Source organism: Ceratina calcarata, unplaced genomic scaffold, assembly GCF_001652005.2.
Source record: "Ceratina calcarata isolate Rehan_Ccalc_2016 unplaced genomic scaffold, ASM165200v1 scaffold337.2, whole genome shotgun sequence".
Lineage (NCBI taxonomy): Eukaryota > Metazoa > Arthropoda > Insecta > Hymenoptera > Apidae > Ceratina > Ceratina calcarata.
In genome coordinates, this window is record NW_017156497.1 from 390,307 (window position 1) to 408,803 (window position 18,497).

The 18,497-nt window shown below is 43.8% G+C and overlaps 1 protein-coding gene across 6 annotated transcripts in view; it reads right to left on the reverse strand.

Moving 5' to 3' along the window:
* Positions 1-18,497, reverse strand: part of RhoGEF3 (Rho guanine nucleotide exchange factor 3) — a 51,018-nt gene that overhangs the window by 24,900 nt on the left and 7,621 nt on the right. For 5 of the 6 annotated variants that reach the window (XM_026813517.1, XM_026813520.1, XM_026813516.1 and 2 more), the window contains 5 exons: positions 15,173-15,347; positions 13,945-14,200; positions 13,035-13,309; positions 11,252-11,489; positions 8,480-10,977 (listed from right to left, as the gene is read on the reverse strand). In XM_026813517.1, coding sequence (XP_026669318.1) covers positions 8,480-10,977; positions 11,252-11,489; positions 13,035-13,309; positions 13,945-14,200; positions 15,173-15,347 — 3,442 coding nt within the window. Of the gene's footprint in view, positions 1-8,479; positions 10,978-11,251; positions 11,490-13,034; positions 13,310-13,944; positions 14,201-15,172; positions 15,348-16,603; positions 16,841-18,497 lie in introns of those variants that run through there. The other variant, XM_026813518.1, reaches the window with a different exon arrangement.

Genomic DNA, 18,497 nt, shown 5'->3' on the forward strand with positions numbered 1-18,497 from the left:
CATCAATAGTTTACGAGTTATTGACGAAAAACGAAAAAACGGTTTTTTGCAAATTACTCGTAAACTATTGACGCTAACGAAAAGTTTTTACATGGAAATTGTAGATCTCGTCAAGCTCTACAAGAAAGGTCCTATGCAATTTTCCCGTATCTCCCACGGTTTAGAAGTTATTAGCAAAAAACGAAATTTTCGCAAAATTTGAAGGGGTACCCCTTAGGAAAAATCTCAAAAAAATCGAAAATTTTTTTTTCCTCAAAATATCGAAGAATGCTTCACGTAAAAGTTGTAGATGATACTATTACCTATAAAAAATATAAAATCAGTATAATTCTAGCTTATTAACAGTAACAGTAATCTATAATAACAAATTAAACATACAAACACTGTTCAAGTATACAGCCTATACATCCTCAACTCCGACAGAATATTTATTACATGATCAACAGTTCTTCGTTGAATATTTCAGGGAATCGGAACTCGTTCGATTTGTACCTTTGGTAAAGAACGAGACCAGAGAACGAGAACCGTTCGATTGCAATTCTCTATTTGCATGGTACGAGCCGTAGCAGCACGCGTGAAATTTACTCCAAGAGCGTTGCGAATTTCGAATGGAGTTCTTTTTCAATTTCAAAGTTGAGAGTTTTAACTTAGCGGCCGTTCCCAGGGAAACCAGTTGGAGTTAATCGAATTCTTTTACGACTATCAGACTGCGTGCTGTCCTGCGTTCCGATCGTACAAACGATTACACTTGTACGTGGAACAGATCGGATCGGAAATTATATCGAACCGAGTTGTTTTAATTATTTTAACTATCCGAAGAGAGTCATCTTACTTGTTGGCTCTGGCCATGTTGTCCCAGCTTCTGACCGGACTGTTCAGCTGGCCGAAGGACGATTCCCTTGACAAATAGGCGGAGCAGTGCCAGCTGTGCCTCCAGAATATACTTCCGCTGACCCTTTCGCGATTCTTCAGCGTCGACACGACACCTTTCTCACTCATTTCACTTATCGTGAAACACGACGACGCCGGTTCAAACACCGTCGATCGTTACCACACGAATTATAATTGAATTAAAACACGATTCCACGATTCGTCCGAGTCTCCGTTCACGCTTTGACATGTCGAATCTGCGAATCGAGATTCGCAACCACGTTCATGGGCTCCGTTCGATTTTTATTTACTATAAATTAATTCTTCCAATCGAATCGCTAGAGTAAAAAGAAGAATAAAAATGAGTCGAACGTTCCTCGAAAAAATTCCGACGCGTTTCATTTTATATAAAAATTTGCAACGTCTAATAAAATTAATCAAGAATTCTATTAAGGTCGAATTCTTTTATCAGCTTTTCTGAAATAAACTGAAAGACACAAAAGACTCACGGCTGGGAGAGCTAATACATCAGCTTTGAGAGACCAGTGCTTTGACCTGTGTTCCCTACAATTCTCGGAAGCTAATGGAATTGCAGACGTAAACCGATGGTATCCGCGTTGTTCACAGTTTCATAGAACAGCAACCGATAGTCGTATCACGAATTTCGTGAGTTCTAATCGAAAATTGTTCAGCTGCCAGTTAATCCGAGGACAATAGTCGCATGGAACGCGTGCATTCGTGCACTGCTGAGAATTCGCGAGAGAAACGAGTCCGAGATTCGAAATGACGGTAACCCAGTTGCGTAACGGCCGGTTCGACGCCCGGATAGCAAATTATTCGCAAGTAAATGAAATTTAACCGATGGAATCATGTGATTCTGTAAACATATGAATGATTCAGTATTTAAGCCACTTCCTGCCATGACTCGAGTCACGTACTTCGATTCTCCGAGCTCTGACTAAACAGAGACGAGCCGCGGGAACCAGCGAAGGTGAACAGGTTTCCAGCGAGAGAATCCTGCGACCTACTCGCCGAACGGCAGTATTTTCGTACGTTCAAGGACGGACGAATTCTGGTGTACGAAATCGATATCCTCCTGGAGACCCTTGAACCGTTCAACGTTTACTCGCCCTTCGAATTCCGCGAATAATTCGCACGAAAGAATCCACTGAAATTACTGCGAATAAAATGAGAACGAAATGAAAATTCCAAGGACATTCCAAGGACTGTCTTCGTTTAAAAAACCAGCGAAACTAATAGTCGCTATTACAAATAATTATATTAGTTTCGATGGTTTTTTTAAATGAAGACAGTCCTAGTCCTGAAGTTAGTCGCTATTACAAATAATTATAACCTACAAACGCTACTGACCTACAATGTGCTTCTTATCGATTGGTCGATTAATTATGTAAGAAGCCAGGAAATGGAATCTGAACGAGGAAACGATAGAACTATTTCTCTTTTTTAGAAACAGGATGAAACGCGGGCATGAGAAATTGCTCTGTACGCAACAAGGTGCGATGACAAATCGATACGCGACTAGGTACCGGCTGGCTGCGAAACGTCGTACCGAAATTCCTCATAAAATACGTTCGTCCATTTTAAAAAATAATAAAACGATCACAATTAAAAAGTAGAAGCGTTCTCCAGATTTGTTGATTTTGAAGGGAAAGCACTGGTCTCTAAATTATAAACCAAACTTACTTCTTGTATTCCGTAGATGTCTACTGATACTAAAGAATTAATTAGGAGATTAGGAATGAGAAATACCGTGAATTTGGACGTGCGTTCTCCAGATTCGATCACCACTTGACTAGGCGAACCACGTAAACTGCTGGAAAAACTGTCACGATTTCACGAAAAGGATTCCGGAATTTTCTCGAGGTAGCCGTAAACAAATTGCGCGGGGGCGTATGCGCAGAGAGGCGAGGTCGACACGTTGATAGACCGATAAGAGATGATAACGAACGCGCGGAAGGACATGTAGACGAGTCGGCGTCGAACGGTGAACTGGCGTCCCGCAGCGCCCTGCGCGCCACTCTCGGCTGACGTCGACGGTCGGCGTCCCGGTGCGCCGCCTCACCGAACCGGTACCAAGTATACTTCACATGTTCGTATAGTTTAAACAAAAGAGATGGCAAAATTAAAAAACAGTCCTCTGAATTATAATTTCTTATAAAAGTTCATTGCTTCGAATATTGAACAAAGATTTTTGTTAGACGTCTTAAACTCGTGGCAGAGATTTAGATTTTAAATTGCCCAAGGAAGCCATTTTGACTGCTTTTTAATTTGAATTAGAAAAACAATTATGTATATAATGACACGACTTCTTAGAATTTTCTCACTTTTTCTACAACATATAAATGCGTTTATTAATAATTCTAGTTACCCTCCTCCATTTCCGGTATATACCTATATTGCCCAAAAGCAGTCAGTCTTTCTAGTATTAGAAATGAAGAAAATCTGAAGAAACGATCCTTATAGGAAATTTTGTATGAATCCTGTATGAATTAAACTGCTGCTAATATAACGATTAAGAATAAAAGGCTAATGGTTTCGGTAGTAAATCAATGGAGGCTGGCAAAAGTGGATGGAACGTTTTGCGGACGAGCCCGAGCGGAGTGGAGCGTAAAAGGGTTCGTACGGTTTGGGGAATTCCTCGATTCGCTCGAACGCCTCACGAATGGAGGAGCTTCGCAGACTTAAGAGTGATCTCTTTCGGAGTAAATCGCGGGGAAACATTTATTTGTTCGGACAGAAAAATCCTGAGCCGTTCTATACTCGACTGATCGCCCCTGATTGAAAACGAACATCCTTTCGATTAATGGATGGGATAAAGCGATTCGTTTCAATCCTCTAAAGACCCGGTCATTGTTTCATGACTGCGTGCATTCAGATGCATTTCTATCATCGTTCCATCAAGAGATTCTAATATTTTAATTCATCTATGTATACTGATTATAATTATATACACGAATCTATGTACATTGTAAAAATTAATAATTCTGATTAATAAATTAATAGAAACGAATCTTAGAATTTTTATTTCGCGATCCTTGACCAGATGACCGAATGACCAATCCTAGGGGTGGGTAGATAAAGTCAGTGGTCAAGTGGTCATTCCCTTTGGAATGACCCAAAAAATCCTGCCCGATTATCGATAAATGCGGGAGGAAACGAATATGCAAATCAGGAGCTAAGAATCGGCCAATCATTTTGCGCAAACGTCATTTCTCCCAATCCGTTGATTGCCGAGAGTGTATATAAACAGGGTCCCCGCGCTCCTCGGGTCACTCGATCGGTGTGAGCGCCGGTCGAGTTACCCCTTTTCCCATCCCATCCCAGTATGCGTGTGCGGTATGAGTATGAGTATGCGTGTGCGGGTACCGGTACTAGTGTGCAGTATGCCTTCCTAAATTCCACTCTATAACGGAGCGAATTTAACTTCATCCCTCTCTCTCGTTTCAGTCAATCCATTTTGCTCGCGTTTTAGTATACCCGCGCCGCGAATAGTAGTTTACCAGCCAGATTTCGCTCGAGTACCGGGGGGAGAAAAGAGTTGTGGTCCTGTATCTCGGTGGCCTGCACCGTAAGGCGCTGGGGGTGTTCCTGTTCCATGTACACGCGCAGTAAGGCGCACTGGATCGAATGGTCCTTTACGCGGTGAGACGGGGTGGCCGTGGTCAGAGCATTCCTGCGCAGGGGTACGGTCATTCGGGTGCAGGGTCCTGCTCGGCTCGAACTCTGGCTACCCGAGTGGAATCTGGCATTTTGTTCTCACCTTAGTTACCAATTAGAGTCATTAGTTAATCCATAGTTAGAGTCAATAGTTAGAGTCTTGTTCGCAATCGTATAAAATCTCTTACCATAGTCGCTCCGTATAATAGAGTGGTAATTTAATAAGGAAGGGGGCAGTGGGGATTGTCCACTGTCCGGGTCTCGAACGTAGTCACCTCCACGCGGTGAGACCTGGGTTGGTACCGTTTTCAAAGTCTTTGGAAACGGTACCAAGCGAAGAACTACGATCTCAAATTGCATGTTCATCCTAATTAATAATTTCACTAATAAATGTAATTTAATTGAAATAAAACTTCTGATTAATAAGTGAATGGAAACTAATCGATGAAATATGACTTTTATATATTAGTTTGTCCTGAATAAAGTGTCGAACAATCGGAACACGATAAAGAACGAAACGAGAGAACGTATTACGAGCCGTGATTCATAAACCTGACGATTTTATCGAAACGTACGTGATTAATCGACCGGGAGTCCTGATAACAGTTTGTTTAGACTGTAGTCGATGTGAAAACGTGGTCAATTGTTATCAGTGGCCCTGGGATCTTCTCTCTAGTCACGTTTTACGATCATTCCGTTCTCTCCTTTTCATGACTCATCGAAACGTAAGAATTGTATTAATAAGGACAAATTTCTCGGGTCAAAGGTTTCGACGAAACGTGAGAAAATTATCATTCTCTAAAAATCATTAATAAATCAAAGTTTGATCGTAAGTAAAAAATAATAGCAGCCGCAATTATATTTAACGACGATCAGCGAATGCAATTATTTTTGCCATTGAAACGATGGCGGAATTTCGGAACGAGATATCCTGAGGAACCGTTGCCCTCGTAAAAATTGTGAAGATGAAACGAGGTCGCAGATAAAACCGGCACATCGCGTGCTCCTGGTCTCCTTTTTTAACCGTGGAAAACGATGAAAAAAAAAAAATAATAAAACGTCACGACGCTTCTTCGCGTTCTTCTGCTTTTACCCACCGGATTTTTTCACCAAATGAAAATTATTTGACGCGAAATAAAATTGCGTTTAGAATCGATCGAACAATGGATGAATTTAATGAATTCACGATCGATCGTTGGTACAAAATTATTCTCGTAAAGTTTGCTGGTTTCGCAATCTGAGATCGAAGTTTCTCCGACTTGTGGAATCTACGGACCGCCTTTATCGAATCTAGCCCGGGGCTACTTTTACTGAACTTCCACCGTGGGGCTTATTGATATCGAACTCACTTCTACACGAATCCTGTATCGAACTTCTGAAATATCTTTTATCGACTCCCGTCAGTGACGTACAACCAGACTATTTTTTGTATTTTCCCCCGTAGGGGTAAAACGATAAATCAGAATCGTACGAGGATAATTCACGTTCATACGGTTCATTCAACGGTTTCACTGAATTATTTTCTTCGACACGCGTAATTCTAGCTGGGCATATTTTACGAGTTCGTCCCGAGGAATTCTCGTTATTAATCCAGCTGATTATGCGACCAGCGTAGGAGTTAGGCTTATTTATGCCAGGCATGGTCTGCGTTAAACTGTACTAATTGCTCTTCCGGAGCCAGAGAGAAAAAACAAAAACTAACACTGTACATCCTTAAAGCATGATTGATATTAAAAATGATTGCAATTTTATGAAACAGGGAGTTCGCATAAGCGATTCTGTCGTAGAACGAATGCGACGAGTTGAAAATACGTCAGACATTTTACTGAAAAGTTGAAAGCCCCATAAGTCTAAAGAAACTGCTGAGTCGACGCGAGGTAGAAGGAAATAACAGAGCCAGAATGGAAATTTCATACTGTCAACTTTAGCCATGAACGAGAATTACACGCGACTTTTGTCCAGAATAAATCTGAATAATATTTAATTCGCGTTAGAACAATAATAATTGCGTCAAATCCTTTCATTTATTGCCTAATCCTAGACGTATTATGAGAAAGAGTGTAACTTTATTTAGCGAACGCATTAATTAACGGAGCACCGATAAGAGCCGGGGAAATTTGCTGCGTAAATTGCGGAGACGACGTATAATACGCGAGGTAATATTTTTCCAAACATTAATGAAAGTTCCCGGAATAGATAATTCTCGCCAAGTTTCGCCGGGGACAACGCCCGGGAAATGAATAATTGACGAAACAGAACGGAGCAACGTGGGTTAAAACTTCGACCAAGAATCATCGCTAATTGCGTCTAATGGCATTGGAAATAGTTCGAAGAATGACGATAATTCTAATCGAATGAGAGTTCCTTCGGTACACGTTTTTTTATACTCCATAAATTTCTAACAATGAACATGAGAGAGTAAAACGCGTGATTAATTTTCAATTCCGCGAACCATCGAAGGATCGTACAAACGTTCGTTAATAAATATTGTTTTCTTAAGAGTATAAAAATTTTAACACTCGACGCGAATCTAATTAATGCAGAACTGCACGGCGTGAAAGAAGCCGCCTCGCGAGTCGCTCTGTGGTTTTCTCTAAACGAATGCCGGCGATAAATAAACGTATAAACAAAGGCTGGCGTTTATCAACTGTGATTTGTAACCGAGTTTAACTATAAACCGTATGAATTATCGGCGAGCGCGGTTCCATTAATTAATTTGGAACATTGCGAGATTCAGATCGCGATTAAAATTACGGAGACGATAATTAAACGTCACTTTAAAACGGTGTTACGTTCTGACTACCGTTAGGACCTTTTCCAGTTCGTTTCGTTCCGAAATTAATTCGATTTATTATTGCGCACAGGTGAGAACGTCGCCAACTTCTAAACTCTTTGCATTTCAGACTCTAATTATCCTAATTTTATCTAAATTAATTATTATTGTTTCATTTTTTCCTATTCTGCTGCACAGAATTTTAAAAAATCATCATAAAAGGAGACTTTTCCTAAATTGCAAGATTGCCATTTTTTTGCAGGAGTCGGCGGTGTCTGGTTTTAACAACGGGATTGAAATACGAATTCAGGGAACGTTAGTCGATCTTCTGCACCGTCGGCAGGCGAACACGTGTAATTTCATCGGCGGCAAGTTGCAGGTGCAAATTCCTCAATTCACTTACGCTAGCAAATCCAAACCGATTCTTTCGATCATCCGATTGCAAATTGATTGTCGATTTAACAGCTTTTGTCCTTGATTCAAGGGATAAATCGAACGGAATAATTGATAGATAGTGAAGCTTATCAATAAGAATAATCCCACGTTTTCCTATTATTTCATTTTGCATTCTTAAATGCAAACGTTCATTAATTATCATATAATTGATAGTTGGACATACCCTCTGGAAATTGGCATTAGTAAAAACTGAATAATTACCATAAACGAACACGTTAATTTAAGAATTCAAACCTGAATATTCCTCTCTCTATTTTCTTTCACGTTTTCCCAGTGCAAGTAATTACCAAGTTCCTAATTAATGCGTATCAGAAGGAATCTGAGTTGGGTTCGTTTCACCCAATTTGTGGTATCCTAACTGATGATCTTGTTCCCACGATCTTCAACTTAAACCTATTCTCAAACAATTTCCTCTTCGCCTCAGTTTTTCAGAGCAATGTTCCCAATAATGCATTCCATTCGAGTGAAAAGAGAATTGATCTACGAGCACCTGTATATCTCGGTAACAGGTGAGAAAACGCTGTGGAAGGCCATCTGTTAGTTTCAGAATAAAGTCGCCGGCGTGGTTTCGATCGGAACAGAATCTCCAGGTAACCGCGTGCAATTTAAATGTTTCCAGTTCAAATAAAAGGCTTCGATTAAACTGGAGACATGGGTCAGTTTTAAACAATTAAAATATGAGAAAGGATAATCGTGACTCACCCTTCGGTGTTGTGAGTCAGGAACGACTTCGGCAGGGACAGGGACCGCTGATGAGGATCTAGAGAAGCGTCTGCGGTGAGGGTGTCTTCTCCCCTGGTGGGAGCGCTTCCAGGCCTGGAGAGCATGCCGTCCTTGGGTGGTTCGATGAGCGTCTTCAACGAGCCGATCACGGCGTCTTCCATGGGAGTAGAAGCACCGGAACTCTTCACGTTCCTTGGACTTTTAGTGACGGTCCGGTCGGAAGTGGTGACCCAGATATCGCTCGACGAGGAGGAAGTGGTAGACGGAGAGACGACCTGTCCACTGGGAGATTTAACCTTCCCTTGGACCGGGGAGATTTTTCTGTCTTTATTCTCGCAGCCCTCGAAACTACCGGCGAACTCCGGCTTCTGATAAAACCGATGCTGTTTCTCGTTGGAATTACCGTTCGACTCCATGGGCGACCAGCGGTTCGGCTGTTTTAGGACGCTCTTCGGTTGCCTCTCTTGGTACTTGGAATTGTTCGCCTCGCGCGGTCGACTCTTCCGGGAATTCTCACGGAGCTCACGATCGTCCATCCGCTCTAACGACGCCGGAGACGAGCTGGCGCTTCCTCTGTTGGAGTCCTGCGGGAGCCGCTGATGAGCCGGATAGCTCTGGGACAGTTTCATAAATACGGTGGGAGCCTGATTCGGGGAGTACAGAGTGTCCCTTTGGGAACAGTGCGGCCAGAAATCGCAAGTGCTGCTGTTGCAACGGAGCTTCGTGTCGGGGCTGATGCAAAAATTCTGATTCGAGGTAGAGGGATTCGTGTTGGGAGTCGTGGCGCCCCTCTGCAACGTCTTCGGTCTCCTAGATTGCTGCTGCTGTTGAGATTGTTGTTGGGATTGCTGTTGAGTCTTGCCAGACTGCTGCTGCTGCTTCGACGAGATGAAGTAAACGTCGTACGTGTTCGGATTGTTCCTTTGCCTCTGTTCTTGATTCTCCTCGCGACGCTCGAAACGACTGGAGATCAGACTTCTAGCCGCGGCGCGGCTCCTCGTCCCGTAGAGGAACTCGGTGACCGCCTCGGTCTCGCGGAGGAGTTCCTCGTTCAACGCGACCTCCGTCGACTGCGCTTTTCTATTTTGGAGTCGCTTCCTGTCGTTTCCTCTGTCGGTGGAAATTTTGACGACCACTCGGTGGGGCTCGTTAGAGTCTCTGTTGGGCGCCGCGGCGCCCGGCGATCTCTTCTCCGGTAACTGAAGGCTCCTGGATCTTCTCACTCTCGACTGGTGAGAATCCGGTGACACTTGCGTGGTTCTCGCACTCTGATGCTGTCTAGCGGCGTTTGTACGTCGGAACGGATTCGGAGTGGGCGATCTCCCTTGCCTGTCAGCGCTGCTCGACGACGAGGAGGACGACGAGGGCGAGTTGAACGACAGCTTACCGGATTCCGAGGATCCCGGCGATCTCCTCAATCCCTGTTGACTTCTATGATGCCGAGTTCTGTTCGGCGAGATCCGCTCGCCGTTCGCTCGGATCGATTCGTTCGACGAGTTCAACGCTATTATCGATGAAGACACGAGGCTCAGATTCAGAGACGAGCTAGGAACGTCGTCTTCGTCGTCACCGTCGTCGTATCCTTCCACCGATGAATCCGTGTTCTCCGCCAGTCTAGGCATCGTTGATCTCGTCACGCAACTGTCCAAACTTCGAAAACCGACCGAGGACGACGACGAGCTGGAGGATTCTAAGTAACGTTGGATGAACTGCGACCTCCTTGAAGAAGACTGATCCTCCAACGATTTAGCTTGCGCCATTCTGTATTGTTGCTGCTGCTGTTGTTGTTGTTGTTGTTGCGTTTGCTGTTGCTGCTGATTACTGTTTTGTCTCCTTCTCGACGGCGCGTTGGACTTCCTCGAGGAAGACGGTAAGGAGCTCCAGTTTAATTGATGCGGCGGCGAGGGAGGCGGACTGATTATGTCGCTGTCTACTATGGCGTTGGATCTCGGCAGGAACGGAGCTTTGCCGTAGTTACTTCGTCCGACTTTCGCGGATGGATTCTTGCCGATTACGTCTTGGAAAGCCGGCGGTGGTGAAATGATCGGCGTGATCGACGGCGGGGAGTAAGACTCTGGGATGCTGTGAGGCGAGGTGCACGTGCTGCTCGCGACGGACTCGTAATCCTGCAACGCGAGATAGTCCGGCCTCTGACTGTCCAACCTGAGGAATTCTTCCGGACATTTCCCCGGCTCGCTGTTGCAATGGTAATCGGCCAGCTTCACCATCGTTCTCCGCGGCAACGGCAATGTTCCAGTGGTTAAACTACTCTCGTAGTTGGCGCGACGATTCTCGTCGAGCGACCGTTGCTGCACTTGGACCCAGCCTGATCGACCCAGATACACTCCGTCCACTTCTCTGTCGCACCATCGCACTGGTGACAATTCTCTGCTGCAGTCGCCGGTGATGAACAGCTCGCCGGAGGTGCCGCTGGTCCCCGACAGGTACGAGTTCGATGATTCTCGGCGTCGAGCCACCTGGACATCCGTCGGTACTTCAAACTATCGTCGCTTATTTTCACTTTCAAAGAGTTCGCCGGCGGGGTGTATCGAAATTTAAACAAAGGAATCGAGAAAAGTTCCGGAGGTGCTTTGAAAGCAAAACAATACCACGTATATGATAGGAATAAAGCAACGTGATAGTAAATCATTTTTGACTGATTATATTTATAGGAAGAATCGTTCTTTCAACCGGGTTATAAATTCTGAATAAAAACGCAGCCTCTAGTTTGGTATAAAACGTTGCACTCACCGGTCCATGGGTCTCTTGTCGATGCTGCTTTAAACTGGAAGTGGCCGACGTCGACGGGTCGTGACGTTTCAAGGATGGTATCGAAGTGCCACGGGTGTAGGAGCCACGCACGCTACCGGCGGACTTTGCTTTGCCACTTTGACTTTTATTGCTGCCAACGCTGTACGAGGAACCTTGCGAGCCGACCTCCCACGGGTCCGACGTGCTGCGTAAATGCAGTATCGACACGTTCTGACCCCTGCAACGACCCACCCTTTACATAAACTACCACTACCTTTTGTGTCTTTGACAAGTGATAAAAAGAAAGAAATTGGTCGCGGTCATGTTTCATCCCTAATTTCGACAAGCGTGTATCAACTCAAAGTTTATTTCCGGCATAGATGAAATGCATTTCATTTATGCCGGATTACACGCGAGTCTGTAGACATTCACGATGGATGCAACGTCCTCGTTTTCTATCTCCCTCGTGACATCTTTATCTGGTCCTATCTCTCTATATCCAGCCACCGTAGTGAGCGATGAATATTTATACCAGCGGATTGTACTCGACTCGAGGACTGGGAAGAAAAGCGGGCAACAACCTGCTCCGCAAATATAAACCTTCGGTATTTCAAAGATTAAACATTCTGACGATTATCAAACGTGAATCAAACAATTATTAATTATTATAATTAAGACAGTCTTTACTGGTTGAGATTAACAAGAATACTAGAATAGAACAGAGGATTTAAATCCACGTATTCCACGCTATTTGATATGCAGAAGAAAATTTTGGTTGTCTAGTATTTTAGCAAACGGATTTCAGGATGCGACGTGACACTTGAACCGTTTATCATTAATGAGGCTAAACGCTGTCGGGGCGAAGACGAGCACTGATCATTCATAAAATAAGGAGCTAAATGGAATTGTTGGCAAGCCTCTCAGAGACCCATTTCCTAAATTCTAATGGAAAACTATTAAAAGGCTTAATAATTGTATTAGTAAAAATAAGTAAATTAAATAATTGTATCTCTTCAGGCGTGAGAATTATAATAAAACACCTAAAGACATTTCTGTCCCAGAATGGTCCTGAATTAATTATATTTACCTCTTAACCGACATTGTCCACAGAATCTCTGCTCTCTTGGTATTCAACTCGCACTCACTTGTTCAAATATCAAACAATCACGTCTTACCAAAAATTCTATTATAATTTGCAATTAGAAATTAATTATTAAAATAGTTTACTCTGCTGCTGACGCGTTCGATTAATCGTGATGATTAATTAAACTGTGAAACTGTATTCACGAATAAACCTTTTAGATACGGCGACACCCATTCGCTTGGCAAGAGCTCCTTTTTTGGCCCGACGAATAAAACACTCGAGGGGACAATGAACCCGTGGCCCACGTAAAAAATTAACACGTTCCTCCGGTGACCCGCGGCGGTTACCCGGACTTTCATCGGGTGACTATCATATTCATCATTTCCGCCACAAAGGATTCCCGACCATCTGTATTGTTTTCTACTTTTCAAACCACGGTCGAAATATTAATACCAAGATTAACTAGGCTCGCTCCAATTACCCGTCGGATAAACTATTTGCCACTCGTGGCTCGGTTGGAATAGTGAACCATAATCTATCATGTTCACTGATAACATTGTCAATTTATAAAACGCAATAAAAATCGACGTGTCTCCTACTGTTAAAAAATCATAATATTCATTTAGTTTACTGATAGACGAAAGTCACTTCACTGACGATTTCGACTGAACGATATAAGAAAGAAGAACGTTCGCGTACCTGTCGCGGCCGGCTGTGTTTGAAACGTCGGCAGAATCCGCGGCTGGACTGACTCTGCGCGGCGGCAGGGCGGGAGCAGGGGCCTGGCTGGAGGACGAGGTCGAAACGGGCCCTAGGACGCCCACGTTGCCCCCACGGACACCGTCCTCGGCTGAATGTTGCCTACTCGACGACTGCGAGCTCTGCGACAGCCATCGACGACTCCTCGTCGCCGGCGTCGGTCCGCTCCCCGTCTGAGCCTGATGGGAAGACGACCCGGAGTCCAGAGACGTGCTCTGCAATCACAATCACAAATTCATATTTCAAACAATGAGAATTAATGAAAATTAAATTAAGTATAAATACAAATTCTTGATAGACTCGAAGAGCATCGCACTTTATTTCTGTAGATTGAAATATAAAATGGGAGAAATGAAAACTAGAATATCTGTGGGACACGTTTGGAAATCAGGTCCTGGAGATTGCATAAAAGCATTCTGGCAATGCCGTGACGCGACTCGTGACACGAGACGAGCTAAACCGAAGCCGCTTCTACTTCCAAATACGGTCGAGAGTGACTGGCTACGCAACTTCGATGAGAAAGTATTTTTATTTTCGTTACAAACCCGTCTCTACCATCGAACGAGCGGCAAAAACGTTCTCCTATCGCTTTGTCGGACGAGATTCTTTCAGGATTAATTGCCACCGAAATTGGCGCCTCTGATAACGAGTCACAGACTAATTTGGCTCGTGTATTTTATTACTTATACTCGAGCCTCTCCTTTCGGCGATCATCGCCTGTTTACCAAACGGGGGAAACATCCGAATGACCTCGTACAGATTATAGAAATCTGGGTCAAACTGAATATGAAGAATGCAATTTTCATTCTTAATTCTTCAGATTCAATTCGTCTACAGAACGAACACGTACGTTTAGATGATTCTTCCTGGAAGTGGAGTCCTGGGAGGCCCTGGAGTAATGCCTGGAGAACACTTCAGCGAGCCTGGACCTGCCCGAGCTGGTCGTGTTCGGTTTAGATTTATTCTGCTGTTGTTCGTCGGCCGCTTTGGCCAAATTCGGATTGCTGCTCTTGCGCTCCGGAAACACTAAATGCTCGATGTTTGGCGTGTATCCAGGATCGCTTCTCACGATATCCTGCAGGGTCACGCGACTCGGTCCTCCATTACTGAAACAAATCGAAAAAATAGACCAACTTAGATAACTTTTTAAAATGCTTCCATAAAAAAATCTACAATATTCAGTCATTCAGTCGCGTTAGACCAGAAGGCAACTGTTCTCTGATAAGAGCAACTACCAGAAGTTCTGTGAACAGGTCTGGAAAACGATCTTATCTCGGCAGGTTCCCAACAGAAACGTTACAACGTATCGACTACCGATGCCTGGTGGCACGCGCCCTAAAGAGAACACCCGACGTCGTCCCTAAAAAAGGTTTATCTCGCGACGGAGAATCTGTCTTCCTTTCGAGGCTTTCGACGACTCTGCGTTGATCCAAGTAACACAGCGTTTCATCTCTCCGCGGATTTGGCAATACGAAACCGATGAAAAGCCGGGGTAAGAATTGGCGAAGACGGCGTGTGTACGCAGTCCCTACGGGATCCGTGAAAGGAATTTCGTCGTCGTCGGTACGTTAAAAAAAAAAAAAAAGGGGGCGGACGGTGAAAGAGCTGGAAACAAGGAGGGTCGGACAAAGGAGACAGAGGGACAAAGAGGGATGAGTGTAACGCGCGGGTGAATGCGACGTCGAGACACGTGTAATATCGGCTTAAAAGGGTTAATTATGCAAGCCGACTGAAAGCCGCGGATAGTTTCCCGTGCCCCGGTGATATTTTCATCCCGGGGACGCTCTCTCCATCCGTCAAAAACGATTAAACCAAGGAGAGGAGGAGGAGGAGAGAAACGTCCGAGGGTAATAAAAACGTCGACGACAGACCCGGGGGTTTATAATCGATACGAATAATGCCGAGAGAAAAATAACTGTGATGCGTCGTTTAACCTTTTGCTCAGCTCTACTACCTCCTCTCTGTTCAAATGTCCTTCCGTTTGATTTTTCCAATCTCTGCCATAACTTCATGTAAACCTGACAAACGTCGACGAGGATAATTCGAGTGGATGATTGTATGATTAATTAAAGACTGACCTGGGTCCGAAAGCGTTTGATTGCCTCTGGCCTCGCCTTTTCCCGCTGCCACGGCCAGGCTTGATGTTCGTCGCCTCGGCTAATTGCAGCAAGCGGTTGCGATGCTGCCGCAACAGCGGGTCCTCCCGGCGATTCATTTTAACCGGTGCAACTGGAATCCCGTCGTTCCGGCATCCTGCAACAAAGACGGCCCCCGTCAGTATAATATTCGTTATCTACTAAACGCATTCGCTCCCTCATAGAAAATTGCAAGTTTTTCATTACTCTTCGCCACTTTAATTAATCTGAAACTTTTTTTTTTCTCGCAATTACAGGATATTGCGGAGAACCAACACCGATATTCAGCTAGGTTCCTAGGCAGACGATAATGAAGCTCATTAGAATGTATCGACGAAAGTTTTCAACGTTTAAAACTTGTTCCCAGTAAAATAGTTCTACTGAACTAACGTGTTAACGAGGTATCAACTATTTTTTCAACCACCAAATTTTAATCAGAAACGGCAATCGATTTCATGATTTTAATTATCGAAAACGTGTAGAAAATTTGGGAACGTGACCCCGGGAGAATCCGTGGGTAATTCTATGACTGCCGGAAAGCTCGAGTGCTTTCTTCACGGCCATTTCCCTCTCGTCCAGATAACCAGCGGGGTGTTGACTCAACGCCGTACCCCCATTGTATTTATCTGGCTACGGACACGAGAGACCCGGACGGATAATGCCGACGCTGTGTGGGGACATTGCACACACATTTGTATGCGACGATATCCATGCAAGGCGAGGGCCTTTGAAAGTCTTTCTAAAGAACTTCCTACTTGCTGAGCCGACGTTCCTCCACATTTTTTCCTCTATGCAGGATCGATTAAACCTTCTGTAAGACGGTCTTATCAATTACAGATAATGACGTCTCCTAAATGATTCCGAAGGAATTCTACTCAGATTTTCGGATATTCAAGACGTGTAATGTTGAAATAATTCTGAGGAGACGATTCTTCCTTCAATTGAACAAACCCTGTTCAGGATTTTAACAAGGCATCCTTGTTATTATTTATTGAATGCATTACCGTTCGTACGTGAATCGCATCCTAGCATATGTAAAACTAATTTCATTTCAATTGGAAATATTCAGGAACGTGATATTAATTCCCTGTTGAAACCGATTCATTTTATACCTAATCCATATTGTATGTGCGTAAGAGCAACCCAGAGGACCAAACTGAGACAGAAGAAGTTCAAACGAGCTTCCAATTTAATTTTACTATCACTGAGATATCGAGAAACTATGCATCTTGTGAATGTAACGCCTGTTGCAAGGCAACCCGTCTTGCAGCTACGTAGAACTGGACCTCGCATTGCGGTGGATCAGCGACTGAATTAAACTCAATGCAAAACTGGAAATAAGATTATATGAGATTTAAGAGAATTGCAACGAACCTGACGAATTGTAAATAGTTTGTCAAGAGCGTGACTCGTATTTGATGTAGCGAGTTTCCAATGAGGAGGATATGCAAGGATAATATTAATCATCGATCTCGGTAATCCTCGTTGAACGTCTGAGGGAGATTAATTAACCACGTAACAAATCCTCCGGCTGATAGCAGCTTTGCCATTGGGCTCCGTTGTGCAATTTCCCGGATGATTTCCCCATGGAATGCACGGTAAACCATAAACCTGGTATCGGGCATAATATCGCCTGGTTCAAGTATCCAACTTTTTTTTTCAATCCAACGCCAATCGTCTATCGGCGTTCGATTATTACTCGCAGTCTGGCCATGCCAAGTCCTCGACCACTCGAAATTTATTGGATACCAAGTTTATCGACTCGATTTTATTAATTTATTTCTGCATTCTACGTCGAAACGACGAGTCGAAATAATGTCTCTTTGATCGAGTTTTTCGCATTGAAATCCTTTTATATATTAAACCGAGACTGGCAGAGGGACGGTTTTAAATTTATCAATGATTCCTGTTCCTCAAAGAGAACTTTGTTATATCGTCGAATTGTTGACAGAGCTGGAAGGAGGAACTATATCAGCCATAAATTTGCTCCGAAACTTTCATGCGCTCGCACAGTCGAACGACTCGTTACGTTCGTGTCACAGCGTTCCTCAGATAGCGACTTCATTCCGACTGGCATTCGAGATTTCTAATTTGCAAAGTTATAACGAAATTATAGTAATGCGTACGCTTCTGTAAAGAGGAGAATGCCGGACAACGTGATCGATCGTTGGTCCACGCGTGTATTGAAAGCCCGACGGACAATGACGACGCGCCCGTAGAATTTTCCAAAGGCTTAAAAATCGGTTTTCCATTCGTGGACGATAATTTAGTTTTGCCAACGCGGTTGACGTCCTCCCATTCATTTTCACCGTGCAAAGTCGAAGGAATTGACGGGTAAAACTGTATACCGTTGCCAGTCTCAGCGGTTCAATGCGTTCACTCTGAATACCAGCCGAGAACAATTGGTTCCTTTAATGAGATTGCTCGTGCATACGATTCTTCCTAGAAACGTTATTAACCCGATTGGCTACTTAAAAATAAATTCTATTCACACGTGCCCTAATCATCGGGTCCGAAAAACTTATTGGTAAGCGGAATTCTCAGGGATACTTGGGGATATACTCCACGCTTTGTATCAAACAGTTGACCAATCAGGACCTGAAACAAGGACGTTATAACACTATTCCACTTTGTCTAGCAAGATTGTAATTGAAATTCACTGTACCTGAACTTATTTAGGACGACGAATTCTTATCGATTCGGAGCGTCTCAGGAGGGAATGTTTCACGCGGTTAATTGTATGCGAGAGGGAAACAATTTTCGTCGCCGATTACTCGCAATAATTTCAGTGCTCGTTATCATCGCCTCGACGAGTATCGCAGCTGTGCTTAATATTAAGCAATAGACAGAGTAAAGTAGAGAGAGAGAGAGAGAGAGAGAGTGCGAAATGGAACTCGCGTTTATGGAATATTAAGAAGGATTTCGCTATTAATCCCCGAGTCTCAAGTTTTAGAAAGCCTGCCAAGTTATTTTCTATTAAAACAGATTCTTATACGAGTCGATAATCTGCAACCCTTTGCTAATCGATGAATAATGCACGTTAACCGACTCGATGTATCTTCACGAGTTGAATAATTCAGACACGGTGGAAAAGTTTTCGATGAGAGAGACTCGTTATTAAAGGAGGAACGTGATTTGGAATTATCTGTTAATTCCGTTGGATACGTGCACAGCATGACTCTTCGTATTCGTTTCTAAGGAATTCTGCTTATACGCTTCCTTAATGTTACACAATCGTGAATAATCGTAGGATTATCTAGAGCAGATG